General features: G+C 45.2%; 1 protein-coding gene across 2 annotated transcripts in view; it reads left to right on the top strand.

The window, feature by feature from the left end:
• LOC138262135 (prostatic acid phosphatase-like) overlaps window positions 1–24,883 on the top strand; it is a 452,521-nt gene that overhangs the window by 369,631 nt on the left and 58,007 nt on the right. For both annotated transcript variants that reach the window (XM_069211915.1, XM_069211914.1), the window contains exon 7: window positions 9,206–9,338. In XM_069211915.1, the coding sequence (XP_069068016.1) occupies window positions 9,206–9,338 (133 nt within the window). The remainder of the gene's footprint in view (window positions 1–9,205; window positions 9,339–24,883) is intronic.

Below are 24,883 nucleotides of genomic sequence, written 5' to 3'. Positions count from 1 at the left end.
GGCTGGAGGCTGTTGTTTGTGTACTTTGGGAGGAGGGCTTACACACACACTGGGAGAGGACACAGGGGATGTGTGAATGGTAGTGGGGGTGGTGAGTGCACGTGAGCGGTGTGTGGTGATGGGTGTGCTGGTGATGGAGGTAGTGGCTGAGGATATAGTGCATGCAGGTGTGAGTGGAGACGAGACAGGGAGGGAGGAGGATGACGTGGAGGAGGGGGAAACAGTGGAGGCAGTGGATGTTGGTTTGTCTGCATGGGAATGATGCTTGTGTGAGTGCCTGTGGGATGTGTGGTCCTTATGTTTGCCTGAGCCACCCTTGTGTGATGAGGTGTGTGCATGGGTGGAGGAAGTTGTAGGGGGGAGGCTGGACACAGGGACAATGGCTGCCATCAGTGCTGAGGCCAGAGCCTGAAATGCTCTCTGTTGGGCTGCCTGGCCAGAAAGAATGCCCTCCAGGTCGGCATTTGTTTGTTGCAAATGCCTCTCGACACCCTGGATGGCATTCAGAATGGTAGATTTCCCAACAGTGAGGGATCTCAGGAGGTCAATAGCCTCCTCACTGAGGGCAGCAGGGCTGACTGGGGCAGGGCCTGAGGTGCCTGGGGCGAAGGAGATGCCCACCCTCCTGGGTGAGCGGCCATGGGACACCCGCTGAGGGGCTGCTGGGAGGGCGGTGCTGGTAGGGGGGGTGGCGGCTGTACCTGTTGATGCGGGGGGCACAGAGGGGGCCGCCACCGCAAGGGAGCTCCCATCAGAGGAGGAGTCGCTGTCGCTGATGTCACCTCCTGTCCCCGCCGTGGAGCTCCCCTCACCCTCCGTCCCACTGGTGGCTTCAGACTCCGTTGTCTCACCCTCCAGGGCCTAGTAGGATGCTGCTCCCTCCTTCTCTGGTGCCACTGCTCTTCCGCTTGATGATGCTATTGCACACAAGAACAGGGAGACCACAAAAAGGGTGGGGGAAAGACAGAAGAAATACATGTTCAGTGCATGCAATACCACTACCTTTTGCGGACACTACAGACACAGCAGCCATCTGCACTATGCCATGCACTTAGAGTTCCTAGATTAATCACTTGCCCATGGGGTACAAGACTATGCCCGAGTACTGCACACATGGAAGTCACAGGAGCCTGATTAGGTGTGGATGGCTCTTACCACTGGTGGGGTTGGGGTGCCACATAGCCTGCCTCACAAAGGGTCCTTGCCTACAAAGCTCGCCCTGGCCTAGGGTAACCCACTGCCCACCTCCCCCACCCAGACACCTCGTAATGCGCGCAGAGTCAGATGGATGTGACGGTACTCACCCCCTTGTGGCTGCTGTGATGCCCTCAAGCGCCCATCCAACTCTGGATACGCCACCGCCAGGATCCGGAACATCAGGGGGGTCATGGTGTGACGGGCACCCCTCCCACGTTGGGAGGCCATCCCCAGCTGGGCCTCCGCCGTCTTCTTGCTCCAGCGGCAAATGTCCTCCCGTCTTTTCCGGCAGTGGGTGCTCTGTCTGTGGTGGACCCCCAGGGTCTGGACGTGATTGACGATGGCACGCCAAATATCCTTCATCTGGTGGGCGCTGACCTAGAGGAATAGTACAGGGGAAAAGGAAAAACTTTAACCGTCCGGACCGTCACAGTCATTGGCCCACGTTCCCACCCTTGCCCTGACTCACATACACTCACCGTCCGCACATGCAGGCCTCAGTCTCCACCCCGCCATGTATCTTCCATCCACACCACTCCAAACAGGTATTGCCCATGCAGCATGCTCACAGTGTACTCACCTGTTTGTCTGGAGGACCGTAGAGTAGCCTGTACCCATCCACTAACTTCTCCAACTCCTACGAAGTGAAGGCAGGGGCCTTTCCCCAGACACATGAGCCATCGTCGCTTCCAGACTGAGGTCACAGCAGCACTTGCAGTGTAGGTCCTCCCCTGTCGAAGGTCAGGTATCAAGTGAGTGAACAGACAGAAAATGGCGGTCACGCCCACGGCTGTGCGTACCGTCACAGCCGGCGTACATCGTCATTGGCTCCTGGGACCCATAGGGTCCAATGTTAACCAATGCAGGATTGCGCTGCGGTCTTCGACCACGCAATGGTGTACAACGGCAGCACAGTAACCTCATATTCCCTTGTCCCACCTTACAGGTCAGGCAGCCGCCATTTCAGGGGGCCACATGGCATTAATATTAACTGCATCACACCTATCTACATACACACAGTAACAGGCACATTGCGGATTTACAAATGTTTGCTAATGACATTTAGTAATACCTCAGTGTTGGCTGACTCTCTGCTCGCTGTTCTCCTCCATAGGGCACGTCCGCTGGGGCAGGTGGTGAGATGGCGGCATCCTCCGGTGTACAGACCGCTGGTGGACCTGTTGACAATGGAAGAGAGACACGTAATAGTCACCTACAGACTTGATCGTGCAACAATCCATGAACTGTGAGCCCAGTTGGAGCCAGACCTGATGTCAGCAATCCGCCATCCCACAGGAATCCCCCCTCTAGTGCAGGTCCTGTCAGTACTCCATTTCCTGGCAAGTGGGTCTTTTCAAACAACAGTGGCCATTGCATCAGAGATGTCCCAGCCTATGTTCTCAAACGTATTGTCCAGAGTGTTGTCTGCCCTGCTTAAACACATGTGCAGCTACATCGTTTTCCCTCAGGTGGAGGATTTGCCTTCAGTGAAAGGTGACTTCTATGCCCTGGGACATATCTCCAACATCATAGGTGCCATTGATGGGACACATGTGGCCTTGGTACCCCCACGCAGGAGTGAACAGGTGTACAGAAACCGGACGAGCCACCATTCAATGAATGTGCAGATGGTGTGTTTGGCCGACCAGTACATCTCCCATGTGAATGCCAAGTTTCCTGGCTCAGTGCATGACGCTTACATTCTGAGGAATAGCAGCATCCCTTATGTGAAGGGGCAGCTCCTGAGGCACCGTGTGTGGCTAATAGGTGAGGACAAGGACCCTATACCCTGTGATAGTTGTCTGGATCTGGGGTTGTCCCTAAGGGTTAGTGTGTGTTTAACAGTTGTCCCTCGACATTTGCAGGTGACTCTGGTTACCCCAATCTGTCATGGCTACTGACCCCAGTGAGAAATCCCAGGACAAGGGCAGAGGAACGCTACAATGAGGCACATGGGTGAACTAGGAGAGTGATCGAAAGGACCTTCGGCCTCCTGAAGGCCAGGTTCCGGTGCCTTCATATGACAGGTGGTTCTTTCTACTACTCACCAAAGAAGGTGTGCCAGATCATTGTGGCCTGCTGTATGCTGCACAACCTGGCTTTGCGACGACAGGTGCCTTTTCTGCAGGAGGATGGTCCAGAAGGAGCTCTTGTGGCAGCTGTGGAGCCTGTGGACAGTGAAGAAGAGGAGACGGAAGAAGAGGATATCGACAACAGAAACAACGGTTATCCAGCAATACTTCCAGTGAGACACAGGTAAGAAGATGTCACTGCCTCACACCTCTCATACAATTGTTAGACCTATCATATGTCTGTCACTTTCACCCAGTGTATGGACCTTGACTTGTCACTTTGCCTTTCCATTTCACAGATGTGGGTCCCACTGTGTGACCTCTGCTATATTACCTCATGGACTAGAGCTGTGTTACATCGGTATGTTGACGATACAATCGACATTTCTATATTCCATAGTTATTGCAAATACACATTTGTGAAAGCACAGACTGACTCCAGCTTGTTTTGTGATTCAAGAGTGTTTATTTCAGTGCAAAATAGTGGAGGGGGTTGTAAAATGGGCAGGGGTGATGGTGGAGGATTGTCCATGGCAGAGTCCAGTCTATTTGTTTCACAAAGGGGCATAGGAAGTGGAGCTAGGGCGGTTGATGGATGGACAGGGTGACGAAGTGGGACAGAAGGATGACATTCAGGGGGGTCTCATTTCCTGGCGGGGGTCTTGGCATTGTTCTCTGTCTTTGTCCTGGATCTCAGGGACCGTTTGCGGGTTGGTTTCCCTTCTGCAGGGGGTGGGGTGCTGGTGTTGTGGTCCTGTGGCAGTGCCTCCTGTCCACTAGCGCCGGCTGAGGTGGGGGGCTGTTCATCATCCAGGCTAGTGTCAGGGGCCCCTTGTTGTGCCACAGTGTCCCTCCTGGTGTTCACAAGGTCCTTCAGCACCCATATAGTGGTGACCAGGCTGGTGTTGATGGACTTAAGTTCCTCCCTGATCCCCAGATACTGTTCCTCCTGCAGCCGCTGGGTCTCCTGAAACTTGGCCAGTACCGTTGCCATCGTCTCCTGGGAATGATGGTACGCTCCCATGATGTTGGAGAGGGCCTCGTGGAGAGTGGGTTCCCTGGGCCTGTCTTCCCCCTGTCGCACAGCAGTCCTCCCAGTTCCCCTGTTTTCCTGTGCCTCTGTCCCCTGAACCGTGTGTCCACTGCCACTGCCCCCAGGTCCCTGATTTTCTTGGGTTGGTGGGTTTGCCTGGGTTCCCTGTAGTGGTGGACACACTGCTGCTTGACGTGTCCTGGGGACAGAGGGATGGGCCCAGTGGGTGGGTGCTGTGCTGGTGTTTCCTGAGGGGGGAGGCTCTGTGGTGGCTTGTGCCAGTGTCAGGGGAACCGACTGTCCCGAGGTCCCAGATGGGCCGGGCTGGCCATCTTGATCCAGTTGGACAGAGCTGTTGTCATCGCTGTGGGCCTCTTCTGTGGGGGGAGTGTACATGTCTGGAACCTCCTGTCTGGTGACGTTGGCTAGGGGTCCAGCAGGGGTGTAAAGGCATGATTATTGCATCTGTGTGTGCCATCGTGTGCAATGAGTGGGTGACCCTGTACTCCAGTGCTTGCATTCTTCTGTAGGACCTTGTGTGATAATTGGTTTGGGGTCTGTGTGGGTATCTGTAGTGGACATGCTTTGGTGATGGGTGTCCATGCTTTGGTGTTGCATGCAGGGCTTGGTGTTGGGATGTGTGGGTTGTGATAGTGGGACATTTGTGAGGTGTTGGAGTGATGGGGGTGAGGGTGGGGTATGTGATAGCATGCAGGTAGGTTGGAGGATGTAATAGTTAAGATTTGACTTACCAGAGTCCATTCCTCCTGCTACTCCTGCGAGGCCCTCAGGATGCAGTATAGCCAAGACTTGCTTCTCCCATGTTGTTAGTTGTGGGGGAGGAGGTAGGGGCCCGCCGCCAGTCCTCTGTACTGCAATCTGGTGTCTTGATACCACGGAACATACCTTCCCCTGTAGGTCGTTCCACCTCTTCCTGATGTCATCCCTAGTTCTTGGATGCTGTCCACTGCGTTGACCCTGTCTACGATTCTGCGCCATAGCTCCATCTTCCTAGCTATGGAGGTGTGCTGCACCTGTGATCCGAATAGCTGTGGCTCTACCCGGCCGATTTCCTCCACCATGACCCTGAGCTCCTCCTCAGAGAACCTGGGGTGTCTTTGCGGTGCCAGGATGTGGTGTGGGTGATGTGTGAGGTGGTGTGTGTTGTGATGTGTGAGGGGATGTGTTTGTGTGTGTTGTCTGGCGTGCGTGGATGTTGTGTGAGTGATGGTGTTGTGTGCCTGTGGATGCTAGTGTTGTTTCTGGTGGTGTCTCTCTCTGGGCTTCTTTCTCAATTTTTGTCATAGGGGTTTGTGGGTGATGTGAGTGTGTGTTTTATATTGTATTGAGTGTGTGGGAGTGGTGTGTGTATGTATATCTGGTGTGTGTATTTGTAATTGTCCAATGTGGTTGTGTTTTGTAATTGTGTGTGTATTTTGAGCGCAGCGGTGTGTACTGCTAATGGAATACCGCGGTTGAAAGACCGACGCATGGATCCGTGGGTCGTGATAGTGTGGGCGTATTCCTGTTGGCGTGGCGGTGGAGGTTTTGTTATCGTCAGTTTATCACTGACCTTTGGTGTGGCGGACTTGTGTGGGTGTCTGGTTTTTGGCGGATTCCGGGCTGTGGGTCGTAATAGCTGTAAGGGTATTCCACGGCCGCTGCGGTGTGTTGACGGTCTTCTGCACGGCGGTAAGCGGGATTTACCGCCAATGTTGTAATGAGGGCCTAACTGCCCTATCTCTGTCTCACTTAACCTAACCTTACTTCTGCTACCTATACCGCCTACATCTTCTAACATTTGTAAGACTGTGCCTTTGTAGCTATCAAAACAAGAAAATATCCTTTTGTTTCTAACCGCCACTTTGTGCCTTTTGTAATGATCGTAAATAGCTACTGTTTGTAATTTTGTATCTCTCGTAATGAAGCCTATTTTTTTTAAAGTGCTTTAACACCTTTGGGTAATGTCTGCGTTATAAATGCAAAATAAATTAAAAATATCTTGCCTTTGAAGTCAACTTGCCTCCCTTTCTAACTACGTCCGTTGTACTGATTCAGTACTGGGGGCCTGATTCACAAATTAAGGACAATACTATCTTTTTAGGTGCGAAAGTTCCGAAACCAAAAAGATACCTCTCTACAATACCTTTGTGAATTGAAAACGTACAAAAAAGTGTAAATTTACCTTTGAGAATCTGGCCCTGAAACCTCCTACTGAGCACTGCCATCTAGTGGTTATATTTGTTGTGACAACTTTGTTATCCTCAATTTTAATCCCGTTGTAAATTGTTTTGCGTTTGGCAGCAGCATTTAATCAAGGGAGATTGTTTCTAACAGTTTCAGAACTTAAGCATTGTACATTTTGTGCGCTTAGAATATCCTCAACGATGTTTTTAAATGTATGGGTAGAATTTTTTTTTTCTGCTAGACAGAACTGCAAATTGTTTGTTAAAAGAAAAACCAAGCAGTCTTCTAAGGATGTTTTGTTTGTTATACTAATACATATTATGGTTGCTACCTTTCAAACCAATATTAAAGGAGATTCCCAAATCCACCTTAGCAACCATCGAAGCAATACCGACAAAAGTCATCACACCTGGTTCCAAACAAGAAAGTGGACCCTTATCTCTCCAATTTTATCAGAAACAACAGTTGTACACGCCCTTAGTATCACAGCTCCCTTTTGTAGCCCTAACCAGCCCCTTCCATTTTTTCTGTGAGCCTCATATTCAAACAGCACCCCCCTCAACTCTCTCTCAGTAATCCATCTGCTTTTACCCACTATATAACCACCATCACGTACAGCATTTCATTGCTTTGTAGCTAGGTTTGCACTTCGTGTCACATACATACAGGACGAGATCATGCCATTGTCCACATGTCCTATTTTCTTTGCATCAGCAGCCATGCCTTTACAGATGCTTGTGCCTGGTAGCCAAGGGGCTGTCTTCATGAAGTCTCTGAACCATCAAGCAGGGAAAAGCAATCTTGAGCATCGCCTCTCAGTTGACATAAAAATCCATTTAGAGGGTGCAACACTCACCCCTAAGAATTCTTCTTGGCAAGTGTTTATTTTTGCCCAACTCAATGTTATTCATTTTATCAACCTTGGAAGGATGAAAGGCTGAGATTTGAACGTGTGACCTTAGGGGCAAATATAAATCCCTGAAGGGGATGCATTAGTCCCCTGACCCACCAGACTGCCCTTTTGAAATAAGACTGCATTTTTTCCTAACGCCTGCTAATAACATCTTTTATACTGCTACTGCAGTGAATCCTTTTGTTTTTATTTTTATTTCATCTAAGCCTGTTACATGTCATTCATTCACTCACTGCATTGCATTGCAGTGTATTCACTGCTGATCTCTATCTTCTCCCAAGAGAGGCCTTCGGTAGGCAGCCTGCATAATCCGTATTAAATGTAACATTATAGTGAAAGTAGATTAAAAGACAGTGTTGTTATCCAGTTAATTTTTTTTCTCATTTCACAACGGTTTGGTGGTTCAGGATGAAGTGTGACCCATAACATTTAAATCTAGTGCTTTTCAGATTTTTGGGATGACCAAATGAAGTTTTTCACAATGTTTTGCCGAAAGAGGAAACAGGCCCATTCTTCTTCTAGCGTTAGCCAAGACTTTTGATTTTACTACAATTATACACATAATATGCCATTTACATTTTTCTTACACCCACTAGAGCATACAGCTTTCAGCAACTGGCTAACTTCACTGTGAGTGACTGCGTTCTGCTCTTTTACCAGGACCAAACCCACACAAAAAGTAGTTTATTTCAGTGGCAGGAACTACTATTGAAATGGATGATTTTTGACACAAAAAATATGTTTGATTTTAAAAAGAAATTGATTGGTGGGGGCTGCTCCAACAATGAAGTTGTGCAAAAACCATTACAAAACAAACATTGACAAGTCAAAAGGCCTGGACCAGTACCAGGCCTATTGGCTTTGCCATGTCTTCTTTCACTTGTGGTCATAAAGTGTTACTATTCTCCAGATCTGGAGACTTCGCTCGATATGCTTTCTATTTAAGTGGATTTCAGCATGTTGTCAGTAAAACTGCTTTGCATTGACCGGCCTCATGCAATGTTTTAAGGCTTCAGCCAATTATGCAGTAGTGAAACCCACACAAGAGCTGGGGGTGTGGATTCAGCATGGTTTACTGTGAGGCTTTGTGATTCCTTACAAACTGGTGAGTTTGTGAATATTCTCAACCTCACCTCTGACTTTTTCCTACCTTTAAATAGCTGGATATTTCCACCACAAGAGAGCTGGAGTAAGTCGTCTTTGAAGGTGGTAAGGGGATTGCCACACTCACAAATTTGTGACAGAACAGACAGATTTCCATGTGAAGGGAAAAAAGAAACCAAAACAAACCAATTCAGTTTTGCACGGGAGTCTGCGTTCCTCAATGAACAATTGTACCCTGTGTACATCATTTCCTTAAGAATAACACCAAATGGTACATAACATTACCAGTACTACACATGGGAAGCTGTGTTGGGCACAGATTTCCAGACACACTACATGAAGTATTAGTGAACTTCTGAAACTGAACAATCTACTCCTATGTGTAGGCATATAGATTTACAAGTATTTTTGTTACTCTTGCCTTAAACCCTTTAGTTGGATACATTTGAAATGTTCCCCAGACTGGGTTTGTGTTTCTGTACATGTTTATAGGACTTGGAGAAATTTCAAAATACATTTTTCATTATTGTCCTCAGCATTTTACTGCTTCTGTTAGAGTTCAACTATTGTTAACAGGCAATTAAATACAATGTTATGTATTTATTTTAAAGTGTCTATATCACTCTTTGTACTGTGGGAAATAGTGCTAAACACCTCTGCCGAGCAGTTCAAAACATAATTATTGTGTCCTTTTTGTAGGGGATACACAAACTTACTTTACCAACGTGGGCTACTCCGGATGTTCGGGCCACATTATTAAAAGTCTCACAAATCTTAGTGAAGGCCCTGTTTGGTTTTTACAAGCATGAGGAGAAATCACGCCTACAAGGAGGTAAGTTATCGCATGTTCCATATATTTGTGTCAAACCAGTGATGTACCCTGGAGTATCAACAATAAGGGAAGCACACGCTATGTCTCAGAAGGACAATTATCCAGGTGTGGCTCCCCCGCTAGAGCGGAGGAGTGTTGTCCAAACACCCCTCCCACCCCAAGCCAGTAGCAGCAGCTGCCAACCTTTTACTACAAAACAATAATAAACTGTGTTTGTCGGATTGTAGTAAAAGGGGTGGGGCAACAGGCTGTGACGAGCACTGAGGGAAGTGCACTGTGCACTCCCATCAATGCGCATGTATGTTTGGGTGGCCGTCTCGGCCGGCCAAACACACATGCGCACAGGGCTCTTTCTAACCCCGCACTGTGCTGCCGGGTTGGAGAGAGCAGACCCAGGCTCCCAGTCTGCCTGGGAGCACTCTGGCTGGGCGCTCCTGCAGCAGAGGAGCCAGAAGAGCGGTGCAGTGGCGGTGGCGATGATACAGGTAAGTGGTTTTTTTTTCTTCATTTTTTTATTAATTCCCACCCACCCCTGTGTGCGTGCCTCCCCACCCCTAAAAAGCACCGCATGCCGCTCCTGCAATTATCGTAAAGGAATGGAAAAATTAAGTTATATCTTTCTTATGATATTGCTCCTCGAAGTGGTGCAGTAACTGGTTTGAAGTAGGTCCTCCCCCAAAATACTTGTGACAGTGAAATCCACAGGACTCATGTTGCTCACAGCTGTTGTGTCTTTGCATAAAACATTCAGTGATCAGTGAAGATGGTGGGAAGGTCATGGGAAGATAAAGGGCCCCTTCCAACTGGGCCAAGTCTCTAGAGGCTATCAAGAAACAGTATGGTGCAAACATCTTAGAAATAGCATAGTCGACTTATGCCTATATACCAAAACCTCTGCAAATGGAAAGAGAAGCACCTGGGGAAAAAATCAGAAGACAGTCTCTCTCAAAAACAAAAGACCTGTCTGGTTGCATCCACAACAACTGACATTGCTTAGCCAAGCAGTCTCCTGTGCAGGTCCCTGTACATTTCCTTAGCTTTTCATCTTTCTCAGCTCACCTTTCTGAGTTTAGTAACAATAATCATCTGATATCAGTAACATAAAACTCTTTCAGCATAAAGCGGTGCTTTACAAAATAGACTGCCATGTTATCAACTGTGGAAAGAGTAATTTAGGATCTCAATTTAAGGGGTCACTGTCACACCCATGTGCCCCTTGGGTGTGCAAATATCATTTATGAGTACAAATTCAAATTACTCATACACAAAATGCAAGTTTGTACAACTAAGCTGATGCCTGAATTTTCCGTGAAGTTGCTCCAGGGGGCAGGTTTGGGTGTTATGGGTGAGGATACCTGCAACAGTTGATGAATATCCAAAATTCTCAAATTTGTGGGTATTTACGTACATTTTCCTGGTAGTTTTCAAGCCTGGAAATGGGATTATGTTCTCCTATCAAGAGGTATGAGTAAATCAGTTTTCAGGGTGGAAATGGGGAGTGAATACCTCCCAAATCTTTGGAGATGCGGAGCAAGGATTTCTGCCAAGGAAATTATATACTCCATGTGAAAAGAACAGTGCATATTCACTTCTGTGTTGTGTTCCTGAATGTTTAAATATATATTTGTTACATTTCCACATGCATACACGTTTAGGTGTGTGCGTACTACCACAAATCCTTAACAGTCACAGGTTCCTAGGAGTACTCCTAGAATTATCTGTGAATTCCAATAAAGTCAGAAATTTACTCAAAACAAAAGACGCTTGGACATGTGCAAGTCCAGGGTAATTTGCCAAAGCATATTTGCAGATTCAAAATTCTTAAACTTAAAACTTTACCATGTTCTAGGCAACACTCAGTCAGGATTCAGAAAGAACCATAGCACTGAAACAGCACTCATAGCAGCCACCCACATTCAAATCATCCTAGACGGAGGAGAAACAGCAGCCCACATCCTGTTCGACCCCTCTGCAACCTTACAAACTGTCTCCTATAACACCCTCATCAGAAAACTCCATGAGATTTGCATACAAGGATCTGCCCTCAAATGGATCTGTTCCTTCTTCATGGGAAGAACCCAAAGGGACACCCTGCCACCCTTCACAGAAATTGATATGTGTAGTCCCACAGAGATCGTCCCTCAGCCCCACCCTTTTCAACATATACATGGCACCATTCGCCAACATCATCAGATCACAAGACATCACCGTTATCTCCTATACCAATGACACCCAACTCATCTTCTCCCTGACAGACAAAACAAGCACAGCTAGAACCAACTTCACCAACTGCATGACCATGCTAGCAGACTTGGATGCGAACTAACTGCCTTCAGCTAAACTCCGACAACACAGAAGTACTGGTCTTCGGCAAGAAGACCTCCCCATGGGACTCCACCTGGTGGCTGTTGGAGCTAAGACCAACACCCACACCTACAGACGACAAGCTCAGCATGATGGCTCAAGACAATGTAGCATGCACCTCCGTTTTCTACATCCTACGCATTCTGCAAAAGATCTTCAAATTGTTGCATCAGAACCTAGATGGACCGTCACAAAAGCATTCATCACCAGCATGCTGGACTACGACAACACTCTCTACACCAGAATATCCACACAACTCCTACACAGGCTCCAGACCATCTAGAACACTGCTGCAAGACTCATACTTGATCTCCCACGCTGCACCCATATCACACTGCCCCTAGGAAGCTTCACTGGCTCCCCATTCACAAGCGCAACCAATTCAAACTTCTCATGCACAAATACATAGCCCTACACAACACAGAACCAGAATACCTCAACAGCCGCATACATTTTCACCAACCCACCAGACACCTTTGCTCTGTGTCACGCTCACACATATTTCCCGCATCCGCAAAGGCAAAATTGGAGGTTGATCATTCTCCTACTTCACACCTCAGACATAGAACGACCTCCCTCAACACGTCAGAGCCTCCTCACTTCTTGAGTTCCACAAGAAGCTGAAGACCTGGCTCTTCCTATAAGCACCTGCGGAACCACAAACCTACCTACCTGCCTAAGCACCAGGATACCCTCTTCAGTGATAAGTGAGCTATACTAATCAATATAACACAACTTAACAAAATAAGTGTCAATTTCAAAGTGTCTGACAAAGCTTGAATAATCGAGCAGTGTTAATTGGATAGTTGAAAGTGGCCTTTTTAAGGTAGTGGAAACATAATTGTAGGCTCATTAGTTGCATAGTTGTGAAGTTCCTGTTCGCTATCACGCTTAGAAAATCATGGATTTGCATATCAGTACAATGTAGGAAGCACTGTATAAAGGAAATCTCACAATAGTATTGTGCAAGCCGATTTGCATATTACCTGTTTGCTGAAATAGGTGTTATGCAGAGCAGCTCACCCTGCAAACTGACTCTGTTGCTGGTGCAAACACGGAAACAGTAGCTGCAGAAGTTTTTGCACCAGTGTCTATTTTAGTGCTTAATTTGTCAAAGAATGAGTGCTGGTGCCCAAAGCTCTGCTCAGATGTCAGCGGCGGGCACTATTATATGTCAGCATGCCATACACCAAGGCTGAGTGTAGTCTTGAATCCTCCTCCTGCCTTTTTTATCCACAACCAGGCACCCCCTGTTCTTTTCTTTTATTCAAGCAGGTTCCTGTTGTTTCCCTTTGTGCCGTTCTTTCCATCGTTTTCTTCCCCCCTTCTGTGCATGTGTGTTTGGCCAGCCGTCTCAAGCACACTCAGGTTTCTCCATCACAGCTGTGCACACAGCTGGGCTGGAAAAACTGCACAGACCCCAACGTTGTGTCTGAGCGGCAGTCCAAGCCGCTCAGACCAGGTTTAGCATGAAAGCAGCATGAGGAATGCTGGCGAGCCTGTGCTGGTGTCCCAACGAATGCTGGGACACCACAAGAAGAATAGAGGAGCAACGCAGCAGGAGGCAGAGTCAGCAACAGGAAAAGGTAAGTTTTTTTATTTATTATTATATTATTTTAATTTGCAGTCACTGACCATGGGCTGGGGGAAATTGGGTGGCTGGTGGGGTGCTGAAAGTAGAGGGACAGAAAACCTTGCAAGAGGTCAGGAGAAGAGTGTGCAAGAAATAGGACTTTAAATTTATTTTATATCTTGTTGAACTTGCTGTACTTTAAAAAACAGAGGTCAAATGTCTGACAGTGTCATCTGACATGTTGCTTCCTATACTGTTACATGGAGATTGCAGGTTTACTTTTCCTCTAACTGCATTGTGATGGAAATTTGTGATGTGAACCAAGTGACATAAGTGCTGGGATGCAAGGAGTGTGAACAGAAAGGATGTGAGACGTCAAAACTGTTGTAAATATACAATCGAAATACTTTAAAATATATAGGCAGCAAGGAAACTACAAGTTTGAGGCCTGATGCTTTTTGTACTTCTTAACTGTGATGGAAACAAAGATTTCAATACGATCAAAACAAACAAAAGACACTGTCGTAGTTTGACTCTTGCTCTAGGCAAGACTGCTGGTTTAAGGTTGACAGCATTTATGTTTGTAGACAACAATGCGAGTCCTACAACAAGTTGCAACTGTCGTCCCAACCCTCCCGACTCACAAGCAGCACCTCACCAAAAACCCAAACAGTAAAGGGTGATTTGGGCAGCCTTTACGCCTGGACTCAAGAGTGTGACATCTCACGGAGTGTTGTGGTTAAACGGAGATTAACCCTTTCTCACAAAAACACCATGTCTCAATTAAACAAAGGCAATGAAGGAGATGCAGTAACGTTTTAAATAGATTTTATTTAACAAAACTGCAATCTGCGATAATTTGCATGGGCTACAATGATTAGGATAATGAACAGTGCAAGAAACAGAATGGTAAAGACAAGAGTCATTAATACAAAGATCCCCACCATCTTGCAATATCATGAAATGACATGAGATGTGAAATATGTCCTTCTACCCTAATATCATGTACCTAATCTCTCACCTAACAGAGAGCTAGGTGTGATGAACCTAATCTGCCAAATGCCATGTCCACGAGAAGAGCCTCCCAACCCTCATTACCTTGGAATGAGGTCTTTAGCTCAGATTCAGTAGGGACACAAAGACTGGGTCAGCATCAATGCGTCGTGCAGCAGCAATGGCATCTGGTCGGAATCCCTCTGACTGTCTGTTTTAAGTGAGGAGTATTTACACAGATCTGCTTGGACCCCGGACGTAGGTCTGTTCCCAAACAATAGATAACAAGACATGCTTGGGACGGTAATTTATATAAACAATTCCCTCGAAAGGGTGAAGAGGGAAAGTACCCAGTGTTGAACACCTACAGTTTGTTTATCTGTGTTACTTGACATTGACACCTTAGTGTGGTGGCACTGATATCGCAAAACTAAAACATGGGCCTAACTAATAACAAGGCAGCCATCTTAAAAGATTTTATCAAATAAATGCGCTAAAACAGAGCAAGTTAAATAGGGAAAAAGTCACTAGATGACGGGGGCACGAGTCTGCAAGCCAAAGGCTAAGCTAACTCCTGTATCCCATTAAAACAAACTAGGATTCACTACACCTTCCCCATTGCCGTAACAAGTATGACGCCACCGAAGGTGAATGAGTCTAAATGCTAAAAATGTTCTGGGCTAAAAGCTAAAAGCATAAAAACTAGATTAAAAAAACACATTTAAAAACGTGTTAAAATCAATAGCTCACAGATGGGGAAATCTTATCGCCCGACACCCCAGCCATGTTGATTTTTACAACGGGCAGTAAGATTTAATGGCTATTTTGTCCGACAGACAAGTAGACATTAAATCAGGATTTAGCTGTGAGCGCTCGGGCTTTATCAGTCTGCGCCCCCCCTGCAGAAACACTGTAGAATAATCTGTGGCCCCACCCCCTCCAAACACTCTGTCTCTGTGGCGCGTAAACTGGAGTAGAGCAAGTGGCTGTCACGCCCGAGCAACGCACAAGAGGAGACTGAGGTAACAGCTGCAGGGAGGGTGGAAAAAAAGCTGTTTGTGTTTTACTTTTCTGCCTGTGTGAGCATTAGGCAGGGCAGGCCATCGTCATTACAAGTAGTACATATGTGAAATGATGATGGCCTGCGCTGCCTAATGATCACACGGGCAGCAAGGACCTTGTTTAAACGTATGCGTTCGAGTACGTTTAAACAAGGGCCTTGCTGCCCGTGTGATCATTATGCAGAGTAGGCCATCGTCATTACACAAATGTATGTACATACTTGTATTTACGATGGCCTGCCCTGCCTAATGATTACACGGGGAGCAAGGCCCCTTATTTACTGCTAAACAAGGGCCTTGCTGCCTGTGTGATGATTAGGCAGGGCAGGCCATCGTTTTTGCAAGTACGTACGTACATTTGTGTAATGACGATGGCCTGCCATGCATAATGATCACACGGGGAGCAAGGCACTTTATTTACTGTTAAACAAGGACCTTGCTGCCTGTGTGATGATCAGGCAGGGGCCAGATACATTTGTAAATTAAAACGTGCCGGTGCTCAAAGCCCTCCTCTTAAACCCGGGGCTGCTCATGGGAACACGGAATACTGAGGCAGCGTAATCCTGAAGCCATCTCGGGCAGCCACCTCTTCAATCAACTTAAAGCCACTGGCACTTCCTCCCCCTTCAGCTCACTTCTGCAGCATTCTCCTTTCTCCCATTGTGACGCTTTTTCGTTTTTTCTTCCACCCTCTTTCCCGTATGTGTCTTTTGCTCGCAGTCAAATGCTTGGGGTAGAAGACTAAGCGGCGGCCCTCAAAAATAAGTGGCGCTGCTCAGCACCGGAAACATCAAGCACAAATTAAGCACTGGGCAGGGCAGGCCATCGTCATTACAAGTACATACGTACATTTGTGTAATGACAATGGCCTGCCCTGCGTAATGAATACACAGGGAGCAAGGCCCTTTATTTACTGTTAAACAAGGACATTGCTGTCTGTGTGATGATCAGACAGGGGCCAGCTAAATTTGTAAATTAAAACGTGCTGGTGCTCAAAGCCCTCCTCTTAAACCCAGGCTGCTCAATAAAAGTGGGAACACGGAATACTGAGGCAGCATAATCCTGAAGCCATCTCTGGCAGCCGTCTTATCAATCAATTTAATGCCACTGGCACTCCCTCCCCCTTCAGCTCACTTTTGCAGCATTCTATTTTCTACCATTGTGACGCTTTTTCGTTTTCCTCTTGCTCCCTCTTTCCTATATGTGTCTTTTGCTTGCAGCAAATGCTTGGGGTAGAAGAATAAACTCCGGCCCTCAAAAACTAAATGGCGCTGCTCAGCACCGAAAACATCAAGCACAAATTAAGCACTGGGCAGGGCAGAGCATTGTCGTTACAAGAACGTATGTGCATTTGTGTAATGACGATGGCCTGCCCTGCCTAATGGACTGGAAGAGAAAGGGGGCGAAGCAGGGGTAGGAAACCATATGCCACCTGGATAATGTTCCTTTAAGCATCATACAATCAGAGTCTCCTTTTCATGGGGCGGGGAGGCTAGAACACTCAACGAAGGCAGCTACACCTGTCTCATTAAAACAGAAAACTGCAAACTATTTTCTACTTTAAACACACTTTGATTTAATCTACTAGTGTGGTTACTTTTAAGCAGAAAAACATATAAAAGAGGCTCCTGAATATAGTATGTTAGGCGGAGCTAGACAAAGCTGAGCAAGCATCTGGCCCAAACACATGGAAGTAGAGGGGAAAGAGCAGTCGAGGCGCTGGACACTTTCCACTGGTGCATCTGTCCAATGTGGTTTTAATTGGTATTCCTAAGAAGGGACGTGGGGCATTCTGGGTTATACATAACAAGTCCTATTTTTTAATACAGAATCATTTAGCCAGCTTCTAAGCGCTCCCTATTTTTGCAGACAAGAGAACTATGGCTCACACGGACAGAGTTAACTTACAGAGATGGCTCAGTGAGATGCCCGCTTGTCTCTGATTGGAAGTCACAATGTCAAATTCCTGCAAGCCCGACTCAGCTTTTCATTCTTGGGCATAAAATATATGGTAAACAGATCCAACAAGTAGGTGCACAGAGAAGATTTGCTCAGCGTCCGTTTTGCATTGCCTTTTCTTATATATTGAATAATTAATGCTATTTTTCTGCTATGTAGAAATTTGGTTTTTTAACATCACAGTGGGCTTGCACAAACATTCAAAATGACGAAGAGTAGGAAATGTGAAAATCCGAGCAAAAAGTGCTGCTAGGATTTGCTCAATTTCCTACATTTGACCTTGTCTGCATTGTTGTCGTTCATACTGTGACGTCAGTTCAGGGCCGGCTTCAGCGCTGGTGGCGCCCCGTGTGACAGATTTTCTGGTGCCGCCCTCACCCCATGACCACCTCGGATTCGCTCACTACCACCCGGCCCCTCATCTTTCCAATTCCCTCTTTCACATGAATTAATTTGTTTGAAAGCACATGTAAAGGCTCTGACTTTGCTTATCCAATTAATTATGACATAAAATATAAATCTGTTCTTTGCAGCAGGCATATGTATTAAATCATGTATGCTAACTTTATGGCTGCCACTAGAGAAAACTCCCATCTCTATCCCTAGCAGGAACATTAATCACAAGAGGTATCTTTCTTAAGCAGTCAATTATACATAATTTCTAATGGTTTTGAATTTTTGTTACGGTAACATGGATGATAGATTTGAATCCCATTTAGGTAGGCTTGTCCTTTTCCAAAGCCCACATCCTTGTTCTTAGTGTAAATCTTTTTTTGGTTTCTAGGTCTACAGTGCAGTCAGTGTAGCACCAGACTCAGTGCGTTTACAACTTGCCAGGAAATCACTACGAATCATAGCACCATAAAGCTTCATTGCAGCAGGCTGCCTCAGCCCCTTGTTCTCAGAGAGTTTGGAAAACTGTCTCTGGGTTTATTGGAGTCTCCTATGTGAAAGGCTTGTTTCAACTGGTTCTATATTTCTGGACTGTGAGTATAAAACTGAATCAAGTAGTCTCAGACTTGATCACCTTGTCCAGTTGACAGGGAAATATGTCTCAGCAAAGTCTTTTCAACTTTGGATTCAAAAGAAGTAAAGACACTGATAAAGAAAATCCAGGAGAAGGAAACCAAAAAGAACCAACTGAGGTTCCTTGTTGTACCACCCCACATAATCCTAACCTAAACAAGAACAAAAAGTATGATGCTGAAAAAAGAAAACAAGTTTTTCAGTCTCATTGGGTGGAATCCTGGCCTTGGCTAGCCCTGAAGGGAAGCCAGGAAGGAAAAGGACCAAAAATGTACTGCACTATTTGCCACGAATGTCCTACTGTAGCAGTCAGCTATTCAGGTTCAGCTAGTAATGCATTCTTAAGTGGATGTGACCAGTTGCACATTGAACCAATTAGAGCTCATGAAACTAGCAAGGCACATATGACATGCGTTTCATGGCACCGCCAGGAAACAAAACAAACAGCGTTGCAGTTTTAGACTCTTAGAGCGAGTACCTCAAATTCCAGTCTCCCTACAGAGCAGCGCCTCATCATGCAAGCACTGCAAAAGCTGAAGGAGAGAGAAAGAAAGAAACTGAGCTTCTTGTTTAACAATGCTTTCCTAATTGCAAAACAAGGTAAGTCACTCTCAGACATGGAAACCATATGTAGTGCTATGAAGAAAGCTGGTGTGGATATAGGAGAAAATGTATACAAACCGTGAAAAGGCCTCAGAGTTTATTAGATGTGAGGCAGATATACTTCGACAGGACATAAAAAAAATGGTTTCAAATTCTCGCTTCATTTGCATTATTGCGGATGGAAGCACAGATAGTGCCATCATTGAACAGGAAACTGTGCTGGTGAGAGTAGTCAGTGATGGGAAACCCTACACTCTATTTGCAGATCTTGTTCCACTTGAACATGCACATGATCACGGTGTCATGGATGGTATAGCTAAAGAAATCTAAAGGTTATCTTTGGATTTAGTAGGTATGAGGTCCACAGAATATGCAGGCCCATCACTAATAGCTGTCAATTTTGATGGTGCTGCAGTTATGATGGGATCTAATGGAGGAGTTGCAGCACTTTTAAAGAAAGACTATCCTTTTCTTCTACCGTTCCACTGTGTAACTCACAAACTTCAGCTTGAGATTCTAGACGCTATAAAATCCAGACCCTCTATTTGTCAGTTTGAAGAAACTTTTAAATGGATTTTCAAATGTTATTGGTATAGTCCTAAGAGGCAAAGAGATGCCAAAGAAATTTAAAGAATAATTGATGAAAACTTTGCACATTTCACTGATATTAAACAAGTTAGATGGGTATCCAGCAAAACCTGAGTTTTGGCAGCCATGCAACAAAACCTCCAGACAGTGGTTCTACACCTGGGACAGGTTACAGCTGGCAGAGATGATTCTGCTGCTAAGCCAAAAAAGTACCTCTAAATTGTAATTAGCTTTACATTTATAAAAACGCTTTACAGCCTGAGAGATGTTCTGAAGCAAGTGTCTCAGCTTTCAGAATTCTTTCAGTCCAATGAACTGCTTTTATTGCATGTTCCACCTGCTGTAGAGAGGTGTGCATTGACCCTAGTAGGCTGTAAGAGTGAGTTGGGTGAATACATGCAGCAGTTAAAAAAACTGTCCCACCCTGAAGAAAAAAAAGTTTGGAAACATTTCTACTGAACATTTCTACTGATGGCTGGGAAAAAAAGTTATCAGGCGGCTGTCCACCAGCAGCAACAATCCAAAGTGACAGTTAAAGCATTGACAGTGTAGTTAAGTACATTGATGAGAGGTTTGCAAATTTTAATTCCATGCCAGTTCAAGGATTTCAGGCATTTGATTATACACTATGAGTAGAGAGGAACTGTATAAATATGGGCTCTCTGATATTGAGGCAATTGTTCAACATTTTGAAGTACTTTTCACCACAGATGAGCAGTTGGTAATTGTAGAGGAGTTTTGTGGACTTAAAACCCATATGAAAAGCTCTCAGAGCAATAGCATTCCTGTATTGCCTGCATACTCCACCCTGCTAGCAACAAAACCTTCTACATTAACTAATATATTAAAGCTTGTGGAGATGATGTTCACATTTAGTGTGTCTACAGCAGAAGCTGAATGTGTATTTTCTGCAATTAATGTCATTAAGAACCCACTAAGAACACTTTTAAATCAATATGTTTTCCAAGATCTAATGCTCCTTAAAATAGAAAGGCCCAACTTTGGGGAATAGGACCCCAGCAGAGCTATTGATCTCTGGCTTACAACAGGAGGCCCAAAACATGTGTGCAGACATAAGAGGCCACATCTATCATAACTACTGAAGTATTGTCAATAATGAGTCTTAGATCAGCTTGCCAAAGATCATTTACCGTTGTATTCCTATACAATTTTTATACTTTTGGATAATAGGGATAATGTAGCTGCTTTTCAAGTTTTGTCTTTAGCATGATTACGAAGCATTGAATAGTTATTGGTTTCAATAATCAAAATAAAAACATATTACATGTTTCTGTGTCAGCCCTTATAATTGATGTAGGAAGTAGGTGGGACAAGTAGATTTTTCAGGACATGTAGATTTCATTAACATTGTGTCCCTTGGCCAAGTACATTATTTTAAAAATTCCACACCCCTGATAGCTAAAAACACACAGAGATGTAATGTCAATCATGACAAGCGCAGCAGGCCAAAGTAAGGGCAATAGATGTAAACTTTGTATTTGGTATAATAAGCCAATCATCAAATTTTCTAACAATAGTCATGATCTTGAAGAGCATCTTTGAAGCCATTGAATGGAAAGAACCTCAGGAAAGAAGCCACATTGTCAGATGTTAGATCGATCACAGGATAGACAGACGGATCCACGGAGCAGTAGTGCATAGTAGTCTTTTGTGCAGGTCCACCTGCAGGAGTGGCACTCTCCACAGTGCCAAATAAAGCTAGATCATTCACCAAGGGTTGCTCATAAGTATCCTCTCGAAGCAGCCTTAGTCTCAAGGGGCACGACCGTGAATGAACCCTCATCAGGGACATCAGCAGTGCTTGGTCCACAGAAAGCACTGGCGTAACAGCAAAACACACTGTAGGCAAGTGTTCGAACAGGCACCATACGCAGCGAAAGACTGGTTGCACGCACCATAAGAGTGGTCAAAATGACAATGACCAATCACGCTGCAATTCAACCAGCAATGAAGCATTAAAGACCTGAACCATACGTTCACGGCACAGTTGAGCTGGTGGCAGTGGCTCCATTGCTTCGCGTAGCTGGAAAGACACAACCACTGCGAATCAGAAGAAATAGAAGCAGTAGTTCGCCAATCAATGCCAAAATTATAGGAAAGCCACTAAACACAATGGACAAGAGTGAATGGATGGCCTATGGAATGACTCCGAAGACAATCTGGAAGATGGACCGAAATCCAGACCCAACAGCCTTAAAGAAGTGGACACTCCCAGTAGTGCTTGAGATGTTGAAAATTCTGGATACCAGCTCTCCAAAGTGCTTGGGGAAGTTGGTATTTAATAGGGATTGTATGTCGACTGATGATCTTGCAGTCTGGAGAGCATACGTCTCGCTAGCTGATGTCAACACGACTTGTTTTTGGAACAGTAGCACCTATAGTCTGCTCAACTTGTCATAATTTACATTAATAGTGTCAATGTAAGGCCACATTTCTGATACTTTTATCTCTCGTGTGAGGGGGGGGATAAAACTTGTCCACAACACGTAACGACCTTAGAAACTGAAATTGCGCAGGCAATTCCTGGTTGCATCCCGCAAAAGCTTTGGTCGCTCAGCACCACATAACTTCCATTCGAAAGAACATGAAATGCTGGTTGAATCAAAGGGACGGGAGTACCCTTCAGAAAATAGTCACATTCCAACCCCCGCATTGCAAAGGCCGGAAGGGGACACCTGCTTGCAGATCACTGAATGACTAACAGTAGTCTTGCATTCGCTTCCACTGAGAAAGACCTCTGTTTCGCCGTTTAGACATTTGTATTCATGGGGCAACTCCCACTCTTCCTTAATCTAGCTATCGCCTAGTCGTTCATACCTGCCCACAGACTCTCTGCAACCGTGAAAGGCAACTTTTCTAACTTTCTATGTGAAGCATGGTGGAAATTGCTTCCCTTTTAGCCTTTGTCTGTTGTTCCCTGGATAAATTAAAGGCGGTGAACAATTCACTATCTTTAATGTACTTCCTTGGAATGCAGCCATTTTTTAAAGTCTGTAACATCCAACCTAACTGCATGATGGAACACAGCTGATTTTGTCCATGATATAAAAGGGACATGTCTGTCTGAATGATATCTATTGCAGATGACACTGTTTGTCAGGGAATAAATCCTGTTGGACAGTGTTCATGCCGTTATTGACAAGTTTTCCCCATCTATTTGCCTTAAACGCGCAGCAGCTTCTATCTGAGAAAGCTTCCAGATCTCATTATACATAGTATAGATGAATCTTTTAGAGCGTGTCTTCTTAGGACCCAACAAAAAGTCCTGTAAGTCTACATCTCCAGAAGGGGTGTTAAGATGTTCTATGACTGCGGCTAACGTGTTAGACAGTACCGATTGTTGGCACAGTTTACCCACACTGTATGTTGTAACTATACCTGTGTGTTGACCCAAGACGAAGCAAGGTTCTGGCTGGCTAATCTTGGACCCCCCTGAGGAATTCTAAAAACTTACTTGACATCCATTTGTGTCTTTTGGTCAAACTGTCCACATGCGGGGAGTAGAAAGTAAAGAGTTATAGGTACCAGCCTGAACCTTTGCATCTATCTCTTCCTCTGTGACATTGAGGAGGAATTGCCAATCATTAAACTTTCCAAGTGTGGGGATTCTGGGTGTGTTCATTTCTTTTATTTTTGCTAACCCCAGACAGGATGTCTGTTGAATGGTGTAATTTAAAAAGATCATTTGCACAGGAATCAGGCATGCTCTAAATAAAGCTTTTCTACCCTGTATTTGCCAAGCTTGTGTTCCCCATACACTCTTTAAATCAACAGTGTTCCTCCAGTATTCGTAACCTTCAACTGCAATACGGGAAACAAAGGAATCTGAATAAATCAGCTTTGTATCAGTTATCAAAATTTTCCTAATTCGCGAAGGAGGTAATTTGAAATAATATGATTCTGAAGGTTTTGTGTCATGCCCAGAAAAATAAGTACATTTATCTGTATAACGTTTTGGGCTCCCCGCAGGTGGTGTTCAACAGTGTTCCTACATTGTGTAGTTAAGTACTGGTCTATGTCTAGTGGCACGGTGCAGGTAGTAACGTCCCCAGTTATTGTAACAGAACATCTCCCCATAATTCATTGTATGGCTATATACATCATCACTTTCAAACAATGAATAGTCCTTCATTTCAGTTAGCATAGAAACAACTGTCTGGACATCCAAATCATCAGATACAACACCAGGTGTAATTTCATCAGTCATAGAAATTTTGAATACATATGGAATTTGAATGACCTCAGAAGACCCGTATATATAAAAATGGAAGCTTGTCCCACACAATCCCATCAGGAATTGGTACAGCTGAAATGTTCACAAGGGACAAGTCTCTTCGGACTTTAAGTGAGGAATGATATGGAGTTAAGACTTCATCCGCAAGCTCAACTGAGGAGCGTTCAGGAAGGTAATGACCATTTATAAGTAAAAAGAAAACAGTCACAAAACCAATCCATAGAAACAATGCAAAAAATGTCAAACAGAACCATAAATAGTTCAGTTGGTGAATAAAATAGTTATTCTTAAGCCAGAGGTACAACTTACGTGTCTTTGAAACATTTTCAATTACTGGAGTGGATGAGTCTGAAGAAAAGTCATCAATGTCGATGAAATAACCAGAGGAAGTCTATGCAAACGCAGGAGCAGGTGCATCACCGGTGGCTAGATCCACTTCGCGTGGAGGCTCATAGTAGGCGGTGTTGTCAGTCTGTGTAGTGTTGATGTAGAAAACAGCCAAATCCTGGACAGATGTTATTGTTGAAGTGGTAACTGGAATCAGCAGGAGCTAATTTTCCACCCTCCCCACTGTCGAGGAGGTACTTGTAGCAACATTGGACATTGTTGTGTAGTCTGATGTAGTGTTGTTATTTCTGCTTTGAAGAGGTAGTGAGAGGGGACCAGGAACTGCCCAAGGGACCTCTGGGTTTACTGTGCAGGATCGGCCACATGGTGACCTTTGACGTCATCAATGGAAATGAATCTGTTTGCTCTGGACCCAGGCAGTGGTGGTAAGATGACAGTTCTAGTACCTTGTACTCCCAGGACTGGGACCAGTGCTGTGTAGGATGGACCGAATTCCTTCTTCACAGCGATCTTCTCACATACCAGATCCCTGACTTTAGGAATCCAGCCAGTGGAAGTTGTTGGTAAATCCCTTATTCCTAACGTTGCAGCACTGGCGGATGATTTATCATCACAAAATTGCTGAAGCCCCTGTAAAACAGTGCGACATTCATTTATGTCAAAAGGTGTGTCTGCTGCCACCAAACCAGGGCCATTAAGATCTGGGACATACATAGGTATCCCAAAGAGAACCTCATAATCAGTGCGTCCACCCAAGGACTGTCTTGGCAGATTA

The sequence above is a fragment of the Pleurodeles waltl genome, chromosome 10 (genome assembly GCF_031143425.1).
Source record: "Pleurodeles waltl isolate 20211129_DDA chromosome 10, aPleWal1.hap1.20221129, whole genome shotgun sequence".
Lineage (NCBI taxonomy): Eukaryota > Metazoa > Chordata > Amphibia > Caudata > Salamandridae > Pleurodeles > Pleurodeles waltl.
This window is presented reverse-complemented; position numbering and strand designations above follow the sequence as displayed.